This window comes from Ursus arctos, unplaced genomic scaffold (assembly GCF_023065955.2).
Source record: "Ursus arctos isolate Adak ecotype North America unplaced genomic scaffold, UrsArc2.0 scaffold_2, whole genome shotgun sequence".
Classification (NCBI taxonomy): Eukaryota; Metazoa; Chordata; class Mammalia; order Carnivora; family Ursidae; genus Ursus; species Ursus arctos.
The window spans coordinates 67,630,064-67,651,135 of record NW_026622874.1 but is presented as its reverse complement, the minus strand read 5'-3'; the positions used below and the strand labels follow the sequence as shown (position 1 = coordinate 67,651,135).

General features: G+C 58.8%; 1 protein-coding gene across 1 annotated transcript; it reads right to left on the bottom strand.

Moving 5' to 3' along the window:
• Window positions 1-943: 943 nt before the first annotated feature.
• Window positions 944-20,550, bottom strand: CCNF (cyclin F). The gene is made up of 17 exons (XM_057315516.1): window positions 20,478-20,550; window positions 19,608-19,762; window positions 18,487-18,593; window positions 17,423-17,490; window positions 15,979-16,232; window positions 15,619-15,672; window positions 14,284-14,388; window positions 13,890-13,967; window positions 12,135-12,286; window positions 9,400-9,564; window positions 7,268-7,391; window positions 6,878-7,058; window positions 6,448-6,535; window positions 4,647-4,746; window positions 4,441-4,568; window positions 3,582-3,751; window positions 944-2,940 (listed from the first exon to the last, which is right to left on the bottom strand). The coding sequence occupies exons 1-17, from the start codon at window positions 20,491-20,493 to the stop codon at window positions 2,459-2,461; spliced, it is 2,427 nt and encodes an 808-aa protein (XP_057171499.1). The 5' UTR covers window positions 20,494-20,550; the 3' UTR covers window positions 944-2,458.
• Window positions 20,551-21,072: the final 522 nt, after the last annotated feature.

The following is a 21,072-nucleotide window of genomic DNA, read 5'->3' as shown; positions in this document are numbered from 1 at the left end:
GTAGGTGGTGGCCCCTGTGATTGCTTACGCTTGGCTTTGTCCTTATTGAGGGCGCCCTAAAGCAGGGCCGAGCTGCCCTGCGGACCCCAGGCACCTAGCACGGGGCCAGGTACTTGGCGGGGCCCAGTAGGTATTAACAGAGGTGAGGACAGGTGTTGGGGGCAGAGCAAGGGAGGAGGGAGCGTTCGCCTGTGGACGTCCTGGTGAGGTGACGACATGCAGGGGTGGCATCAGGTAGGCACGTGAGCCGAGGCACATCAAAGTCCAGAAGACCAGGGAGGGTGGCCTGAGAACAATGGGCCTGGGCCAGATGGTCCAAGGTGGGGCAGGTGAGTATAGACGCGGACTGGTGAAGGATGGGTGATGGAAGGGGAGCTGGAGCCCAGACAGGTGGAGGGACAGCAGAGCCAAGTGTCACAGAAGCAACGGGAAGCTGTTCCAGGGGGGTCTCCACAGGATGGGGGATGGAGCCTTCAGTGACTTGGACAGCTGGGGATGGGTGCTAGCCAGGAGGAGTGATGAAGGAAGCAGAGCCCGACGTAATTGGAGTTAGTAAGTAGGACTGTGAACCCTGCAGGGGCTGAGAACTCTCTGGGGAGGCTGCAAGGATGACACGCTGGGGGTGGGGGACGTTGCTTCAAGTTGGAGAGATGTCCATTTCGTAGCTGCTGAGGAGGGGAGCTGGGGGCCCCATGCTGCCTGGGACTGTTCCGGGGTGGGAGCTCAGGGTGGGCCCCTCCGAGGGTGGTGGCCCTGTTCTCAGGAAGAGGGGAGAGGGAGAGGCTTCGATCAGCACAGGCAGGTGGCGTTAGGTCCTCACTGGAGTGGTCTCCTACAGGTGCAGGCTGGGAGAAGGTAGAGAGCCTGGTCCTTGCAGAGTTGGGCTTCTGACAATGGGCCACAGACAAGGAGGTGGGTAGTTCAGACATGCACATCACTCAGCTGCCACTACCCTCATCACATTTAATCCCCACAACACCCCTGTGAGGTAGGTACTATGGCCCCATTTTACAAATGAGGATATCGAGGCTCACACAGGCCCAGGGGCACACGGTTGACAGGAATCCCAACCATGCCCCACCCAGGGTAGTCAGGATTCTCTCACAGTAGCAGGAAGACAGCTCCCCAAGGAACACCCCCCCCACACACACCCACACAAGCACCAGAAAAGCCATCTCTTTGTTCCACAGAGCTCTGGTTCAAGAGCATTTGGGGGGACGCTCCTGGCCCGGTGGTTCTTCCTGATGTTTTGAGAAGAAACAGAAGCTATCACTGCAGGGCACATGTCTCCGTGGTCCACCCGCCCGGGGTGGAGGGGGGTCGTCGGGCTCAGTCTGGAGCAGATCCCGCCGGTGTTCTGGCTGCTGCACCCAGGAAGTGGCAGGTGTGGGGGAGCCTCAGGAACCCACTGCAGATGCACTCTCGCCCAGCAGGTGGGAACAGGTCTTCTAAATCCCGCCCCTTTGCACTGTGGACACCTCAGATGTTACAAATGACATTTAGTTTTTTTCTGTCTAATCTCTCTGGGAAGAGTGTCAGGAGAGCACTGAGGGGTCTCAATCAGATAGACGTTCCCTTTTTCTTTAGTTGAGCCTAAATAAAGTTAAGAATCTCTTTTTAAAATTTAATGCCTTCTATCTTTAATTTTTCTTTTGTTTCCATCTTTAAAGAACGAAGGATGGAAATAAAGACAAGAAAAGAAATGGCCTAGAAATTCAGTGCAAAGAGAGGTGTTCGTATGGACACCACCTGCTGGGGACAAAGACAAACCACTCTGGAGGAAGGAACAGATTTCTGAAGGAGCTGAGAGTGTGGTGGGCAGGGAGCTTAGGGCCAAGACGTCAAGGCCCTGGCCAGAAAGCAGTCACGGCCCCCGCACCTGGCAGTCCCATGCAGTCCACAGCAGTGTGCAGGGGCAGGGCCCCCTCAGCAGGGGACCTGCCGAGTGAGGACAGGAGCCACGGCACAGGTATGAGGACGGTGGTGCGCTCAGAGCTGTCGGCCCCCACCGCAACCCAGAACCAGAGAGATGCCGGGAGGGGAGCTGTGCCAAGCTATCTGCTCACATGAGCCCTCAACTGTGAAAGCTGTCGGCTCCTGGGATGGGGTTCGGTGGGACTGGGGAGGTCAGGACGTGGGCTCAAGCTCCCCAGAGAGAGCAGGACAGACACAAGAGGGGACAGAGAAACGGGCTTCATGGGGCGTGGCATGATTGCTTTGAGGCTAAACTTTCCAAAGGGAAGAATCCGAATTTTTGTTCTGATTTGGACATTCTGCCGGCTTGCGTGGGACTACCCTGGAAAAAGAAACTTAGTGTCCCGTGGTCTCTCCGTTACCTGGGCGAAAGCCATCGGCGGTCCTCATGGCGTCCATCTCCAGCGCCCCCGTGGCTCCTAGTGCAGCGAGAGCCCTCCCTCAGCAAATGTTCCCTGCGGCACGCACGGGCACACTCACAGCCTCAGCAAGCCCGGCTCAGGTCCCTTCCCTCCTCCTCCTCCTCTTCCTCCTTGCTGTGGGTGGATAGGTTTTTCCTCTTCATCTGGGGAACGCTGCTTTCTGGAGGGCTCGCAGAGCGACACTGTAAACACGACTTCCTGGCATGATGGCGGCAAGGCTGTGTGTCTGAGGTGCTGCCTGGGGATAGCACTGAGGTAGATTGGGGAGGGCCCCCCGAGACGCCGTCCACTGAGTTTGTGGGACTCGCGTTGCTGATGGAGGAGTACCCTGAGGTCACGCTGTCCCTGCCTGGCTTTCTCGTGCTGCAGAGCTGAGGCTCAGGCCCTGGCGTAGTAGGCGTCTGGGGGCCTGGTACCCAGACGTGTGGGTCCTGGCGTCCCCTATCCTCCGGGCAGGCCTCCTCATCACTTGATTCCTGGCAGCAGTGCTGTTCGGGGCTCAGATAGACCACGGTGACATCGAGGATGCCGCTGGGGGCCGTCACTGTGGGAGACATGGGGAGAGAGATCTGTCCACTGTCCAAGCACTGGAGTGCCCCCCTGCCCAGTCAAGACCCCCAGTGGCCCAAGGTCCACTCTTGGCCAGGACAGGCGTGGCTCTCACTGGACAGTCCCCTGTACTGCTCTCCTTTGGGTAAGAAATTGAGGGTGGCACTCAACGTGAATCGGGGGACAGTAGGAAGCAACAACAAACTGGTCATCAATAATTTACTTAATCCCCAAGTGGACACAAAAGCAAGCAATTGGAAAATTGACAGAAATTGCTTGAACAGGGCTTCGTGTTTAGCTGCTTGAGAACACAGGGACAGAGCCTCCCACAGGCAGCCCTGGAGGGGTGCACAAGGCACAGAGTCCAAAAGGGCAGTGGGCGGCACATCTCAATGTTCTAGAAAGATCTCGTGAATTCCACACAAGGTCTCTTACACTTCCCTGCCCTGGTGAGGCCCTTCCACAGGCCTGGCTGGGGCTGGACACAGGTCTCCTCTCCCTGCCGTGGGCTGGGAGAACCCCCACCCTGGCACCCGGCATCACTCTGGTGTTCTAGGGGCTCTGCTCTCTCACACCTGCCTGGGTGTGGACCTCAGGGGGTGCGCATCTGGATGGCCTTGAGGCCGTGGCGCTCACCGTCACCATCCTTCTCGCCCTCGCTTTCCTGGTCGCCCTCGTAGCCAGAGCAGTAGTCCAGGCTCCAGTCCAGAAAGCTGCCCAGCAGCATCTCCTCCTGGCTGGACAGCTCCGCGGTGGGCGTGGTGACGAAGCTGCCCCTGTCCTCCTGGAGGCTGTTCTCCCTCTTCCTGCAAGGTGGGAGACCAGGCGCCCGGTCACGGGCAGCAGTGTGGGGGGCCCAGCCTGGTCCTCCGCACCTGCCGGACCTGGCCTGGTGTGCTGCGTGCGGGGACGACACAGCCACCCAGCTGCCTGCCCTCAGGAAGCTCAGGGCAAAGCTCCCAGAGGCAGGGCCGGCGGCACAGCGAGGGGCTGCACACCTGGACTGCGCAGGATCAACAGGAGCTCCTCGGGTCTTTAAGATGCGGACGGCAAGTTATGCCAGGTGGCCAAGCCAGGACGCTGAGACAGGGGACATGTGTGGGACAGACTCGGGAGGTGAGGGTGGAGATGGGGGCAGCCAGGGAAGTGCGGAGGGGTAGGGCCAGGAGTGACAGCAACACCGTGGAACAGCGTGGCCCGCGGGTGCCTGTGCTGGGCTCAGCCTGTGCTCAAGACTGTCTTCGCTCAAAGAGACCAGGTTAAAGCGAGAGAGCGGCGCCGGAGAGAGAGGATGGCAGCCGCCAGTGGAGACCGGGCCCAGGAACCAAGGCCTGGATTCAGCCCCAGCTTCGTGTTTTGTGGGACCTGCTGCTTCTCCCTGCTCCCTCTTAGGAGGCCCCTGTGTAAAAGGGGGTAACGGAGCTCTCGGGCAGCCGTGGCAGTCGGAGGGAACCCAGGCCCAGCACGCACCGTTTCAGACACAGGGCTCACTCACCGCTTGGTCCTCCGTCCCGACGGCGACGTGAGGAAGGCGTGGATGTCCCCCGTGCTGAGGAAAGACGTGGGCTCTGGGCTGCCCTGCTTGACTCCCAGAGCTGCACACAGCTGGCCGTAGCTCAGCACCTGAGAGGAGACCAGGGTCAGAGGGGGGACGAGGCACGGAGGGGCCGGCGTCTGGGCTGGGGGTGGGGGTGCAGGCACCTCGTCCTGGCTGATCTCTTCGTAGCGCTTGTCCTCAAATCGCTGCTTCACGGCGGTCAGAGACACTTGCCTGTAGTCCTTGGGGGCATCATCATGGAAGCTGCAAACGGGGACACGTGAGGGACAGCGGAGCCACATGCGGGGGTCTGGGGCAGGTGACATTGGCAACCCCAGCCCAAGGGACTCCATTTTAGCGTCCGCTCGCTGAAGTGAGAGAGAACAATACGCTTTTAAAAACAGCCTAGTAATGGGAGGTCAGGATGGGGAACCTCGAGGCTCCGCGGTGAACGCACAGCCACACAGACGTGCGGATGTTTATGGCAGTGTTATTCACAACAGCCAAAAGGCGGCAACAGCCCCAACGTCCACCAATGCACGAATGAGCAAGTTGTGGTCCATCCATGCAGTGGACTGTGATTCCAGTGGAATCGTTACGCAGGTGACATGCTGGTCACAGAAGTCCACATGAGGCAGGACTCTGTTTCTATTAAGTGTCCAGAAGCAGGAAATCCACAGACATGGAAAGACGGGGGCTGGAGGGGAAGCCTGGGCCTGACAGACGTGGAGTCTGGGGTTTGAGAGTGGTGCCATGTTATGACGGTTGCACAACTCCGAGCACGACTTGTACACTTAAAAAAGAAGTTCGGTTGGTAAATAAATGTTTCCAATTATCTGAAATGAAAATAAAAAACAGTTCTGGGAGGGCAGGGGAACAGCTAGCAACAACTCTTGGTAGCTGGTGTCCAGTAAGGACTGTTCGCACCATCGTGTGAGTGATCAGACACACACGCTGACCCATCAGCTTCACCCCTGCTCCCCGTCCATTGGCTGTGAGTAGGCACAACAGAAAACAGGTTGGCCAAAGCACACGGCAGCCCCAGGACATGCTGACCGGTTCCCCATGGCGGGAGCAGGGTGGGGAGCAGGCCAGAGAAAGGGCCGCTCCCAGGGGTCTGGGGCCCGGCCAGAGAGCTCCGATCTCATCCTGGAAGGTGTACAGAGAAGTGACGCCCTCAGAGGCGGTCACTGCGGTAATTCAGGGGGCGGCTGGGGAATGAGCACGTGCAGGCGGCACAGGCCTCCAGAGCTGGTGGGACGCCGGATGAGGCAGCAGAAACGGCTGGCCCCAGGCCCCTGCTAGGATGACTGCGGCACACCCACCAAGCGCCCCATGCGATCTATGACGAGGAGGAACGGCCCGGGGAAGAGGGGGTCTGGCCTGGACAAGCCAGCGGCGGGGGAGGAGGTCCTGGGGCTCAAGTCAGAGGCTGGGGTTCACATGTGTTCTGAATCCTGGAAGTCCCCGAGGACAGGCAGAAGGCCGGAATCACCCAGACCCACACGCGGGAAAGAGAGCGCTGGGCGTGAGGAGGAGGGGCAGCTGGGGTCTGGCTCAGGCGCGTGTTGGGAGCGGGCATGAAGTGAGCGGATGGGGAGCGGGGCTGCGGCAGGAAGCAGTCACAGCCGGCCAACTCCTGAGCAACGGGACAGGTGGTCCGACGCCACACCGACCACGGCTCCAGCAGCCGGCTTCGATGTTTCTGTTACCGTCTGCCGCCCGCCGAATGAGCTTTGGGTGGGAGCAGCAGCAGCACGCACATCAAATGTCAAAACTGCGAAACAGGCAACGTGGCCTGACGTTTTTACATGTTGACTCTGAGAACGCAGTGCACTGCGGGGAAGCTGTGTGTGTGGGCTGACAGCCCTCATGTGACAGCGAGCCCCCCCCCCCCACGCCCCGGGATGTGACGACGAAGCCTGTGGCAGCTGGGTGGGGGATCAATTCCTTCTAGGAACTCACCACTTTTGATGAAGGCTCAGGACACAGGGTATGAGGTCTTCACAGGAGAACCCAGTCAGGTCCCACAGATGCGTGGTCCAGGGCTGTGCTGGGGAGGAAAGCAGGGGTGCTGCAGCCGTGCTGGGGTCCCCCGCACCCCATGGCCCCACGGTTCTGCTGCACAGTTTCCTGGAGCTCAGGGTTACAAACACCCCATGCTCACTGTCAACAGAGCGGGAAATACTTAAACGCTAGAACCATCTCTTAACCTCACCCCCACAGAACGGCTTTTAGTCCATTCTGGTGTCTCCTCATCCAGGAGTTGGGCAAACTTCTCTTTCTCCCTCCTTCCCCCTTGTATTGGAGAGTCGTCTCCTGTCTCCTGACTCGGGGAATCCCCAGTCCCTGGCTCAGCCCCTGCTGAGCAGCCGGTGGAAGGGCGGCTCCTTACTCTGCCCATGCGTCAGCCTTGCTAGCAGCAGGGCGGCTGCGGCCAGGCAGGCTGGAGAGTAGGCAGCCAGGCTGGTGTGCAGCAGGGACAGCTCACACAGGAAGCTGCACAGGTGCTGGGTTCTCGGCGCCGCAGGGACCAGCGTCAGCAGGACATCCTTGTAATCAACCACAGTGGGGACCTAGATGGGACGGGGAGGTGATGTGGGGTCCTGGCGCACAAGCCCCAGGGTGTTGCAGTGACAGATGCAGCTCCGGTCTCGTGCCCTCTGGGTCCAGGAGGACTTTCCAGAGCAGGGAAGCTCAAGACCGTGGAGGAGCCTATGATTCCTCCTGTCCCCTCCCACGACATCAGCCCTGATGTGAAAGGAAACAGCAAGTGGCCCCTTACCCGAATCTTCCCTTCCAGGGCAGAGATGATCTCTCCCATCATCCGCACCAGGTCCTCATACTTGTACGTGTTGTCTGTGAGCCACACAGCCTCGCGGATCGTCAGGATCTCTTTGCTGATAAACCTAGAATGTCAAGAGGTGTCTGAGCATGGAGTCTGCTCTCCCTGGAGGCAGCGATCACTTCAGGCCCACGGCGGGGGGTCAAAGAGTGGACTGGGCTGCCTGCAGCCCCACAAGGAACAGATGAGCCCATGACCCTGTCCGAAGGGTCTGCAAAGGAAGTGGGACTAGTGCCAGCCGTGGGAGTGGCCAGGCTCCAGGCACGCAGAGGTGTCTGCAAAAGGCACCCATGAATGATGTGACTGGTTGATCCTCTTAACGACCTGAGGATGAAGCCAGCTTCTACGGAGCTCACGTAAGCAAGAGCTTACACCTGGGAGGGAGTTGAGGCAGCAGAAGGAGAGCTGGAGGTTGTCTGAAGGTGTGTGCTCAGCACGGGTCTGGCCACAGGAATCCTGACTGTGTTCTCTACTCTCCAGTGGCCCCAACTAACAGGGAACATGCTGGTCCAGTGGCCTGCCGGCAAGGGAGCAGGACCAAGCCCGTGGCCGCTCTGTCCTGGGGACTCGGTAGCTGCCCCATTTGCTACAGCCTTTTTTTTTTTAATAAAGATTTTATTTATTTGACAGAGAGACAGCCAGCGAGAGAGGGAACACAAGCCGGGGGAGTGGGAGAGGAAGAAGCAGGCTCCCAGTGGAAGAGCCTGATGTGGGGCTCGATCCCATAACGCCGGGATCACGCCCTGAGCCAAAGGCAGACGCTTAACGACTGCGCTACCCAGGCGTCCCTATAGCCTTGAAAGAGAGAGATGGGAGGCGTGGGGAGCACAGGCGCAGCGAGTATGAGGCAGGAGTGCCCAGCGGGGCTGGGTGTTAGAGCTCCCGTGCAGAGGCCGCGGCAGGCGCTGCTCGGAGCAGAGGCAGGGCATCTCTGCGTCTAAGATCTTTATAAAGCATCTCACTGCCAGCCAGGTGGTGGTCTGGTCATTCGGTTTCTGATTACAAGGATGTAATTACGCCGCTCTGGCATGAGGCGGCGGAGCCTATCTGTTCTGTCACCTCTCGTGAGAAGGTCTGAACTGGGGGTCCCACGAGCACGCCTGAGGGGCTGGTTGGCACATGGCAGCCTGCCTGTAGCCCCAAGCCCACACTGGTCTCCTACAGACCACACGTCCCAGTTCCCGTCATGGTCATGTGTCCAGGATCACTCCAAAGGTGGACAGGGTGGCCTCAGGGGTCACTGGGTGTGGCAGAGAGTAAAACAGGAACTGGGGCTTTCCGTGACCCCGTGACATAGAAAAACCATCCCAACAACATAAGCCTGGACCCCCTGCCCCGGGCTACACGCAAAGGAAGTCCGCGTGTCTGAGCACACCCTGCCGTGCGTGGCGAGCCTGTCCCTCAGCCCCAAGGCTCACAGACAAGGATGGCCAGTCTGCAGAGCACTGCCCGGGGGAAGGGCAGACCACGCGGGGATGTCTGCCTTAGGAAAACAAACACACACCAGATGCTTCCAAGGCAAAATGGGCAGACGAGTATTGACAAAAAACCAGCAGATTTAGGTAAAACGTGAGCTGGTCCTTCCTGACAGGTCCGAGTTGCCAGGGATGCAGGCAGCTGTAGCAGGAAGCACCCTGTGTTTGCGGTGGGACTGGGGTGTTCTGGGAGCTGGTTGGGGGTGTGAGACCCTCTAACTGCAGGTCTCTGATGACGTGGGCTAGAGGGCTTGATCGCTGAGAAGTGGTCTTTCCGTGATTTCAGGAGGAAGACTCTGGAGGGCAGGTCACCACGTCACCCTCAAGGGCCAGGGGAGGAGGAGCCCAGCCTGAACCCGTCCGAGCAAGGCCATGTTCTGGGGTCCCCGCAGGCCGGGATGAGTGGCTGCCCACATGCCAAGGGTCGGTCCCCATGGAGGGGAGACTACTCTGCTTGCGCTCTCCTTGAAATTCAGACCCGCACCCTATGAGGTGGGACACTGAAGGCTCATTTCACCGGCAAGCCAGCCTGAGCAGCCGGGCAGGCCTAGCTTGCTGAGGGTCGTCCCGCAGACCCCGCCCCGGGGGGCCCCTCACCGCGTGCAGATGACCATGCAGGCAATGCCCAGCAGCTGGAGCCTGAACCGGGGCACTGGCCTCCTCCGCAGGTACCGGTCCACGCACTCCACGGTCAGGTGGAGGCACAGGCTCGTGAAGTCCTTCATGGTGGCGACTTCTACCAGCCAGTCAATCAAGATGTACCTGCAGGGAGAGCACCATCCTGAAAACGAGGGCGAGCGTCCCATTCCCGCCTGGCCCGTCTGTCCTCGGGGAGTGAGCAATCTGCAGCATCGTCCATTTACGCAGGAACCTGTCCCTGCCGCAGGTGCTGGGTCCAAGCGGGCTAGGAAGGCCCCCAGGTTGCTAGGTTCCTAAGACGAAGCTGGGCTCACACATCTGTGTACCTGCCTTCTCCCACTCAGACCGCCAGGTTCCGGAGGAGCCCAGACACACGCAGGAGGCAAGGTGGGGCCACCCTGCAGGGCTGAGGATAGATCACAGGGCCCAGGTCCGGAGAACAGTCACGAGAAGCTGGCAAACCCATATCCTCCCCAAGGAGAGGCTCATCCACAGGGTCATTTATTTCGACCCTCTGCAGCGGAGCAAAGAACCAGAACGGAATTAAAGGAGGATGCCCTGAGCCCGGCACTGGACTTCTCAGGCACCCAGCAGCCCTGACATTGCTGACAGACATGGGGTCCCTCCTCCAGGGGGCTCAACCTGGGGCCAGGGACACCCTCATGCGGGAGTGCTGGGTGCCCCGGCAAGGATACCCGAGTATGGTCAACGCCTCTCCGAACAAGGAGAGGAGAGACCAGCAGCAAGAGGGAGAAGAAAGGTGAAGCTGCTGGGTTCTGGGCAAGTGTTTCAGGTGCTGGGAGGAAGCATCTGTCACAGGCAGAGGGAAGGAGGGAAAGACGGGCCGAGGTGGTAGAACTGCGGGGGCAGGAATGGGGGTGAGACAGAATGGGGGAGGAAGCCCAGTCTGTGTTTCCTCCCAGAGCTAGAAGACCCCGTGAGCACCGCCAAGTGTTGGAGGTTTAAGCCAGCCGACACTGGGAACAGAAAAGGACGCTCCGCCACCCAGACTCAGCGACCTTAACAACCTGACTTCTAAAACCCAACCAACCGGGGCGCCTGGGGGCTCAGCCGGTTACGCATCTGCCTTCGGCTCAGGGCATGATCCCGGGTCCTGGGATCGAGTCCCGCAGGGAACCTGCTTCTCCCTTCTCCCTCTGCCCCTTACCTTGCTCACGCGCACACACTCTCTCTCTCAAATAAAATCTTAAAAATAAATAAACCCCAAACCAACCAAAGGTACCCTTCAAAATAACTAACTCTTCAGCCAACACAATGTCATGTGTCAAATATACCTCAGTTAAAAAAAAAAGGTGGCTGTTGCTTGGTATAGAGGAAAACAAAAAGAAGCTCAATTCGAAGACTGAAATGATGTTAATATTTCAACAAAATTCTGCTGTTCTTGAAAAGGACAAACTGCCCCCCAAAACAGAACAGCAACGATCCAACAAAAGGGCCGACTGAGAGGGGCACGAGGTGTTCTCAGGATACACCTTCTCACAGGAGAAACAAGTGGGGGAGAAGGGGGTGCAGCCGCCGGCACTGGCCCCGGGCTCCAGAGCACAACGGCTTGCCGACGTGGGCTGTGGGAGTGAGGGACAAGGCAGCCCTGTGCCGTGTGCGTGAGATCAAGCCTCTCCACGAAGGCATGATCCCGTCAAACACAAACGTCTACTGAGCACGTTCTGTGAGCTGCGGGAGAACAGCCAGAGCCTGCCCCTTCGAAACCCAAAGCATGTTTTTAACTAACTTTTTTTTTTTTAATTTTATTTATTTATTTGACAGAGATAGAGACAGCCAGCGAGAGAGGGAACACAAGCAGGGGGAGTGGGAGAAGAAGAAGCAGGCTCATAGCGGAGGAGCCTGATGCGGGGCTCGATCCCATAACGCCGGATCACGCCCTGAGCTGAAGGCAGACGCTCAACCGCTGTGCCACCCAGGCGCCCCTTAACTAACTTTTTAGAGAGAAAGTGGGGATGGGCAGAGGGAGAGAGAGAATCTTAAGCAGCCTCCACGCCCAGCACAGAGCCTGACACGGGGTTCAAGCTCAGCACCTGAGATCACGACCTGAGCTGAAAGCAGGAGTCGGACGCTCCACTGACTGAGCCACCCAGGGGCTCCTCCGAAGCATATTTGAAATCTTGTGGAAGCTTAAGAAATTATTTACGCCTTCCACGTTACTTTCTAGCATATCCTGTGACCGAGTGAAAAACCTCGGGGTGAGTGGGCTGCAGGAAGGGACAGGACATGCGGGGCTGGAGGCCACCCCAGGGGCCACCGCTCCCCCTCCGGGCACACGCAATGGCCGTGGGCCCTCACACGCCACATGGATGCTCACACGCGGAGGCGGAAAGAAGAGGTGGTGTTTTGGCTGCTGAACTGGCGATACAAATCCTGTCATTTTGGGAAGACGCTTAAAATGGTTTAACACATTCTAGGGTTAAAAAGGAAAACTGGAGCACGGACACTCATGGGGGATATTTTCTCTTCAAAGCCCCAGAGAACGGGGGCGTCCCTGGTTTTGGAATACACAGGCGCACGAAGGGGGGTTCCAGTGGGGTTGCTAACCCAGGGTGCCCTGTGCCGGTGGCCCAGGTGGAACGGGACCAACACCCCCCTTTCCCCGGGGGGCCCGCCGGCCACTCTGCCTCCGCCCACCGTCTCACGCAGACGCTTGCCCTAGAGGCCCTCACCTCATCGTGTCGCTGAGGCCCTTCTGCACAGAGAAGACCTGCTGCTTGCTGATGGCGCGGGACGTCTGAAACAGCTGGCGCACCATCCCGCCCGAGGCCTTCGCGTCTAGTCCCAGCTGGCCTCCATGCGCGCAGGCTTTGGCTAAAGACAGCTGCGGGACAGACGTGCACGTGAGTGAGAAGCCGCGGGCTGCTGGGGCAGACGAGTGAGGGGACGCAGTGGCTGCGTCCACCTTCCCCGCCTTCTGGAAACAGCACGGCTGGGGTTTGAACTACTCACTTTGAAATAAATACTACATCATGTGATAACGAACTTCAAAAGGGACAAAACATGTATAATGGAGTCAGCGTAGCAAAGCGGCCAAAACTGGCTGGAGGGTCAGATGACTTGGCTTTAAAACCTGGGTCCCTGTGAACACCACAAACTGGGGGAACTGCTGCATGCCTCAGTTTCCCTTCTCATGAGCACCTGCCTAGGTAGCTGGGTGTGTGGGCTGACTGAGCCGTGTCCGCCACTTGGCACAGGCCCCCTGGGACCTCTGGGCCCTCCGATGGTAACTAGCAACCATTTCTGGATACTTCCTTCTAGATGTTTCTATGCATTCCTGATCATAGTGCACATATATTTTATCTTCTCTCCGTTCGCTAACAATAACGTGGCTCCTAGGGTATGAAACACCTGTTCTTCCCTGCAGAGTTTATTACTCTGTGGAGCATCTCTGTGCCGCCATTTCGGTACTGGTACCCGTCTGCTTATGTGGTCAACCCACAGGGGCGGCTGTGCCTAAGTGTTTTCTGAAAGGGCCACGCGGATTTTCATACCAGCTAAGAGAATGCTGTTTTATCACATCTTTGCCAGCAAAAACTGCTATCATGAAAAATGTGTATTTTCAGAATATCAGCGATCCACTCAACACGCGCAGAAAAAAGATCTGCACACATGGCCTTGTTCAGCTGTGCGCCCCATGAACTAGAGGTGAGGGGGGCGCTGCCCTGGGCTTTGACCAGTTGGTTCTATTTCCTCTTTTCTGGGAGCACACGGAGACCCTTTGAATGCTTACTGGCATGTCCCTCTTCTTACGATTAGTTAGAGCTTCCGAGAGAAGTGCGCTGCTGCTGTTCCAGCTGCCGCCAATGCTCAACCTGCCTGGGATAGTTTGTGACACGTGCCTTGTTCTGTGACACGTCAGGCTGGGCCACCTACCACTCAGTGATTTCTTCCCTCACTTTTAGGGCAGATGACTGTCGAACACCCCCCTGGTGGGGCGACAAGAGGGTTTCTACCCGTTCGGCAAAGGGGGACTGTCTTTGCTTTGTCCTAAACAAGGATTTTTTACAGCTGGAGCAGGAGAGCATCTAGAGAACACCACCGGCAAATCCCTCATGTCTTGGCTCTAACCCTGGGTGACCCTGTGAGCGGGTGACATGACGGAGCCCCATCTGCTCCGAGGTGCCCGAGCTACCGGACAGTCACAGGGAGCAACAGGAGTGCGAACAGCAGACGTAGCTCAGCAGCACCCGAGAACGGAGAGGCTGGCCGGCTGGGGGCAGCGGGCTTGGAGGCGCCAGGGGGAAGCGCAGGGATGAAGGAAGCACTTGCAGGCCTCCTCCCTGCGCACCCCACAGCTACACTCCTGTAAGCCCTGGTGTCAGCCCTGGGCCAGTCCTACCGCCTCTGAAAGGAAGCCGGGGCGGGCTCGCCGCCATGGGCCCCACGAGAGGAGCTGGAAGGAGCAAGGCCAGCTCCTGCCTCACCTGTGCTTCCCAGCAGCCTTTGGCTGCGTAGTCCCTGAGTTTCCGGAAGCTGTGGAGGCATCGCCCGGGATCTGACATCTGTCAATGGGAGAGAGTCACCGTGCTTTTATACAGTTGTGTCTCTGGAAAAACTCAGAACCAACCCATCGATTCTTAATTGTTCCTCCCGACACCCCCAGAGGGACCACAGCTCAGACTCCTTCCCAGCCCCTTACCCCCGAATGACGGTGGTTGTTGGGGACAGCTACAGGAGCACTGCTGGCCAGCAGTGCCTGGTGCTCGGGGAGCTGCCCGCAGGCCCCCCGTGTATACAGAACCTTGCCTAAGGGCCCATTTGGAGACTGAATGTTTGGCCGACACGAATCCTCCTGTCCCCAGACCCCGGCCCACTTACGTCTGTCCTCCTGTCACGTTCCCAGAGGAGGTACGAGCTGGCCAGACAGCCCTGATTAGCAGACTCTTCGAACAGGTCCCGGGCCTGCTGCTTCCACTCTTCATCCTACAACAAACCCCAGGACAGCGGCCTCCTTCACCCCACTCCCCGCAGAACACCAGCCTCTATCGGTGGCCTCCTTCACCCTGCTCCCTGCAGAAGACCAGCTTCTATGGACCGCCACGGTCTCTCCGCAGACCTCTCAGTAATCATATTCAGGGGTCTCTCTTAATAAAATGAATTAAGTAAATTGGGAGTGGAAACGACTTCTCTTAGGGTACATGCTTCGACGACTGCCGGGAGAGCGAGCTTCTGAGCTCTGCCCCCACAGGCCCCCTCCCTCTCGGATGAGGTTTGTGTTTCGCTCAGCCCGTGGCCCCTAGCTTGGCTGTGGGCCACTGCAGGGTCAGCGCTCTGCACCAGGCCCCCCAGATGGTGATGTGGAGGTTTTGTCAAGGCTGCTCCCTGTCCTCGCTCACGCTCAGCATCCCCCCTGCTGCTGCCCATGTCACCAGGAGCCACCACCGCTCCTTGTCCTCGCTCACGCTCAGCGTCCCCCCCGCTGCTGCCGCTGCACATGTCACCAGGAGCCACCACCGCTCCCTGTCCTCGCTCACGCTCAGCGTCCCCTCCTGTTACTGCCGCTGCACATGTCACCAGGAGCCACCACCGCTCCCTGTCCTCGCTCACGCTCAGCGTCCCCTCCTGCTGCTGCCGCTGCACATGTCACCAGGAGCCACCACCGCTCCCTGTCCTCGCTCACGCTCAGCGTCCCCTCCTGCTGCTGCCGCTGCACATGTCACCAGGAGCCACCACCGCTCCCTGTCCTTGCTCACACTCAGCGTCCCCCCCTGCTGCTGCCGCTGCACATGTCACCAGGAGCCACCACCGCTCCCTGTCCTCGCTCATGCTCAGCGTCCCCCCCTGCTGCTGCCGCTGCACATGTCACCAGGAGCCACCACCGCTCCCTGAGTTTGCTGCAGGCGGCATGAGCTCGGTAAAGCTCTCTGCAGTGTAGGGAGGTCTGTGGGAAGAGTGGGAGAGGCTGCCCGGAGCCAGGCCATGACACCGGCCCATGGTCTGGCGAGCACTCGGACGCTCCCCCTGGGCTCCACACTGTCTCAGAGGCGGGTCTTGCCCGGGTGTTACACCCCACACGACCCCTCCTGCTGCCTGCTGCTTACTTCCTGGTCCCTGGTGTTTGCAGCTGCCAGAGAGGCGGGCAGCACAGAAACACGGAGACCCTGTGCTCCATGTCAGTGTGCTCAGGGGGTCTGGGTGGGACAGATGACTCACCTCGAAGAGACTGAGCACTCTCCCCAGGCAGTGCAGTAGGGACGCTCTGTGAGTCTGAAGAGCAAGAGGAGGGGGAGGAGGAGGTGTGATCATCAGTGGGAAGAGAACTTCCGGTGTACCATCCTCCCCGTCCACCTGTTCTTGTGGCCCCTGCCTGGCCCACACCCGACCCCGAGAGCCGTCCCCTGATTCCTGGCTTTGGGGAGCCCAGCCCCTTGTGGGATTCCCTGGGAGCCCCAGCTGTGAGGCTTCCTCTCCTGCTGACTCATCTGCAGATGCCCCCGCGCCCACACTCGCGATGTTCTGCCCCTGCACTGTTTTCAGGCGCCTGGCTTTACATGATCCGGTGTCTCTACTGACCTGATGGGGCTCGGACCGTCCGGCACGCCGGCCCCACATGTGTCCATCGCCAGGACTTGCTCCCTGCAGCTGGCACTCTGCCCTGAGGCTCTCATGGACCACGGCCTTGCAGCAGCTTCCAGACACCGACCACGGAGGACGGATGAAGAGCCAGATGAAAGGCGTGGCACCCACATTCAGTCGCTCAGCAAGACTGAAGAAGCGAGAGGCCTTCAAGCCGTTCACTTCCGCACGGGCTTCATCAGACACAGACACTGCGGACATGGACAGACCATTACCCCAGGTGTCTCTGAGGGACAGGTGCATGGAGTTCTCCGTGGGCTTTCAAAGTCTACAACCTTACGCCTGCCACAGCGCACCACTGCTGGTGTGTAAGGAGAGCAGAGCCCTCCAAGATGGGGGCTCCTCCCTTTCTTCCCCTACCTTGTGAACCACGTGTCCCTGCCGGCAGCCTAGGTTCTGAAGGTCTGGGAAGGTGTCCCCTGTGGAGCGGCACATGCACCCTCCCTCCCGCTGGGAGCTACAGCCTGGACCCTTGCTAGTGGGTACAGTGTTTCCTTTTAGGCCAATGTTCCACATCTGGATGGTGGCGATGGCTGCACCACTCTGTGAAGATACTACAAATTGCTGGCTTCTACACTTTGGATGGGTGACTTGGATGGTGCGTGAATTCTGTCCGGGAACCGCTGTCTGATGGGGGAGTGCACGAGGGGAAGGATTGTTCACCGTCTATCAGTCTCAACAATCCTGCCAACCAGCTGGGAGCAGAGGCTCTCTCAGCAAGATACCAGATCTTTGAGAAGCAGAAACATATCAACTATCCCCAGTCTTTATGCATTTTGGGGGCTGGGACTGGACATCCTGCAGGCTGGTTCTGTGTGCTAGGTAAAGAGGCAGGCACTGGGAGAGGAGAAGGCCACATGGGTCGTTTCAAGGAGCCCCTATTCCTTGGGGGGTGAAGGAGTTCAGGCACCAGGCCGGCTTTGACCTGCTCGTACGTGTCTCCCACTGAAGCCGCAGCTGTGTTGTTAACACCCTTTGATCGCTGCCCCAGAGTTCCGGGGAGGACCTGTGGCCAAGGAAGGAGGGGAGCCAGCACTTACACGTGGCCTGCGGTGTTCACTGGACGGAGGGGGTGCTGCCAGGGGAGGGGGAAGCCTGGCTTGCCTGATTAGCCCTCCCCACCCCCCACTCCCCGCCTGAGTCTCTGCTGATGGAATTAAAGCATTTGTCAAAACAAGGTTTGTTAAAATAATTAAAGGGTATGGACTCCAGTGGGTCCCGTAGCAGGGCCTCTGTGGGCACACGCTGCTGAGGGGAGAGGCCCAGGGCTGGACCTCACAAGAATAAGGGCAGAAGGGCTCCCACTGGGAAGGACTCACGCCTGTTCTACAAGGTCAGCACCGAGGGGGGCGAGGCTAGCCCCAACCCCGTGAGGACTTACAGCCTTCATTGTAGAGGTAGGCTATGCCCAGCTTCACGGCAGCTTCAAAATTTCCCTTTTCGGCAGCCCTAGACCAGTAAAAACACACAGCATCACCTGTGTTGTCCCATGAAGGTTCTGTCAGGCCACAGCACCCAAAGCTAGAATGCTTGTTTCTTAAGTGAGGATTTTTTAGGAAATGCAAGCAGATATCATTCATCCATGACATGCGACAACACGAACGAACCTTAAAGACATGCCAAGCCAAAGAACTCAGCCACAAAAGGCTACGTGTTGTAAGATTCCCCTTACACAAAATGTCCACAGCAGGCAAATCCACAGACAAGTGGGCAGATTTGGGGCTGCCCGGGGCTGGGGGACTGCAGGGAAAATAGGGAGTGGGCACTGATGTCAACCCCTATTGACTCTGGCTTTGCTGTGCGGTAATGAGGATGTTAGTGGTGATGGTTGCACAACTCTGTGAATCTACAAAAAAACACTGAATTGCACACCTTAAATGGATGAATCATACGGTATGTGGCTTAGGTCTTAGGGGGCCTGTCTGGAGCCACCGGCACACGTGGATGGTAGGTCCAGTCACCGGCATGATGGGGCCCCCAGGCCCGGGGCGGGGGGCGGCTCACACCTGCTCTGACCCTCCCTCTGGGTCCCAAACTCAGCAGGAGGATGGGATCAGCCAGGGAGTGAAATGCAACAGGAGTGAAATCACATGCTTTTGACCAATAAATAAATATCTAACTAAATAAATACAAAGAGGGTTGAGTAAAATTTCCACAATTTCCACAAGCAGGTGACCTGCATTTGAGTCACACAGACTGGTCCCAGCCGAAGTGCGACCCTTCGAAGCATGACAGTGACTAATGAGTCCGCCTGGGCTGGTGGCATGGACAGCCAATCACTCTACTTCATGTGACTCCATGAGTGACGCTGACAGCCCTCGATCACTCTCCGGGGGGTGAGGTGTGGACAAGGGCAACCACAAGAGGAAAAGCATGCCCAGGTCAGGCGTACCAGGGAGGCCCAGAGACAGGAGAAAACGGAGCCATTGTCTGGTGCCTATATACCTTTCAAAGAGCCTCAGGTTCCTTGGAGAAGGCCACAGCTCCTGGAAGCTGGCACATGCCCAGACACTGGCATGGTTGTCCACCAGGTACTTCAGGTGGGAGTGCACCTGCACAACAACGGAAGCAGGGGTGGGGGCTGGATTATCAAGGGACCTCCCAGAAGCCTCGATCCCGGAAGCCCTTGAACGCGGGACATAGAAGGATGGAGGGCCTCCTGTCTCCCTCCCCACCCCAGGAAGAAAGGCCCCTGTGTATCAAAGTAATAGCTGATTTGAAAAGAGGGAAGAAACAAGCTTCTTGGAGGCTCTAAAGGTGGGGACAGTGGTGCCAGAAGGGGGAAAAAGCATCCACACTGAGAAAGAGGGGGTGACGCCCCTGTAAGGGTGTGTACCTACAAGGATAGGGAACCTGACTCTTTACAGGAGCAAGTAGAACAGAAGTTTGTTTTGTGCTCCTCTACCTAGGGCCTTGCTAGTGGGAACATGGCTGGAGTCTGGAGGGCAACAGAGGCTCTAGAAAAAGACCAATAAATTTAATACCGCCCTGGTCAGAGGCAGGAAGTGCCCCAGCAGGGAAGCCTGAGCACAGGTGAGCACTTCAAGTGCTAAAGTTCCCATTGCCATTGAAAACTCGGCATGTATGGCTATTATGACCACAACCGAGGCGGCTTTGGGAGTCAGAGAAGCAAGGTCCTATTGGAGTTTTCCCACCAATTTGCTGTATGCCCTTGAGTAAGTCAGTCTGAATGAGGGTGCAGTTGAGTATCTGCAAACTAACTCCCAGGGTCCCTTTCAGGGCTCGATATTACATGGCATTTTGTCCTCAAGAATGTGTTTTTGTTCTATTTAATACTCTTATTTCTCAAGGGGTGAAAATTTCACTGCCACCATAGGTACCTTCTCTGTCAAACATGGGAATGAACGGATTCAAACATACTGCACAATGTTTCAGCTTTGAGGCATTCCTGCGATCGCAACAACCTGAAACATCTAGTAACAACATCATCCTTGGAGCCTCAGCCCTCTTTTGTAGCCAAAATTCTGTTCTGACATTTAAGAACAGAAAGCTCTGATGGGATGACCAACAAGTTAGGCTGAGGCTACTTTCATCTGGCGACTTACAGCTCGGACAGCCAGGATGTCTCCAACAGAAAGCCATTTCAGAATATGAAAGAGCACATCTTCGGGGAGGCTCAAGATGGTTAGGTTTCGGGGTCTCCTCCTTATTCTTCTCTTTGTAGGGTAACAGAAACACTTGGCACACCGACAGTGGATCACTGAGGGAGAACAGCAGAATGATCTCAGTGATGTGTAGGAAAGGAGCTGCACTGATGTGCAAAGTTGTATCTGAGGGCGACTGAACGGTCACTGTGCCTTCCCCACAGAAGGAACCAGCCGCATTTCTAGTCCCAAAGATTAAATAAAGGAGTAGTGGTCCGCGATTCCCGCAGACACCATCATTCATTCAAAGATTCAGTAAGTACTTAGGGCGAATAGCAGGTGATCATGGAACTTGGCTACTGGGGCAAGTGGCCAGCGCGGATGATGGTCCCCTCGGACCCCTGCCCATCTCCGCTCCTACTCACACCAGGACGACACAGCAGGAGCCCCTCACCCCGCTCCCTTGGCTTCCTCCCCGCCGCCCGCCTGCAGGACCCCCTCCGCAGGCCTTCCTGCCCTGCCCCGCTCTGCACCGGGGTCGCCTACCAGCAATTAACGGGCCGCGCGGGGCGACCGAGGCCCACAGAGTACCTGGATGTGACCGCCACACTGTCCTCGTCCCCTCGCTCTAGGCCGGACGCGGTACTCACAGCCCGCGACAGGTGCCGGGCCCCGCGCTGGGCGTTCACGCCAAGCCCACCCGCACCCGCCGCGCCGCCGGGCATTTAAACCGCGCGCCGGGCGGGCACCTCCGGGACGCCCCGCACGCGGGGCCGAAGGGCCCAAGCCGTCCCGCTCGGTGTCCGCCCGCCGCCCGCGCCCCGCACTCACCACCGCCGCTCCCCATCGCCGCCGCCGCCGCCGCCGCAGCCGCCGCCTCGGTCGCCCGCGCCCCCGACCGCCGTCAGCCCCGCGCGCCCCGCGCAGGCGCAAACCCGCCCCGCCTCCCGCCCGAGTTTTCAAATGAGCCCGGCCCTCCCATTGGCCGGCCGGGGGGGGCGCGCGCCGCCGGGCCGCCGTGCCTGGCCCCCCCCGGCCCCGCCCTCCCCGCCCGCTCCGGGCGCTCGCGATTGGCCACGCCAGGACGCGAATTCGAACGCCGGCCGCTGATTGGTGGATTCTGAGCGGCCGCCCCGCCTCCCCGGCCCGGGCGGGCGGTGTCCCCCGGGGAGCGCGGCGCCGGCCCGGCCGGCGGGGGCGTCTATGCGTGCGCTAGGGTCCGGGCTGTTCCGGCGGCCCGGGTCCCGGCGAGCGGCGTCCGCGGAGGCCTGTGCGCACCCGCCCCGCCCCTGGCCCTCACCCCGAGGTCGCGCGCCCGGCCTCCCTCCCGCGCGTCAGGCGAGGAGACGGCTGCTCGGGCGGCAGAGCCACTGGGACGTGGACCGTAACGCAGCCCTTTCAGTGACTCGGCCGGCGCCTTCTTCCC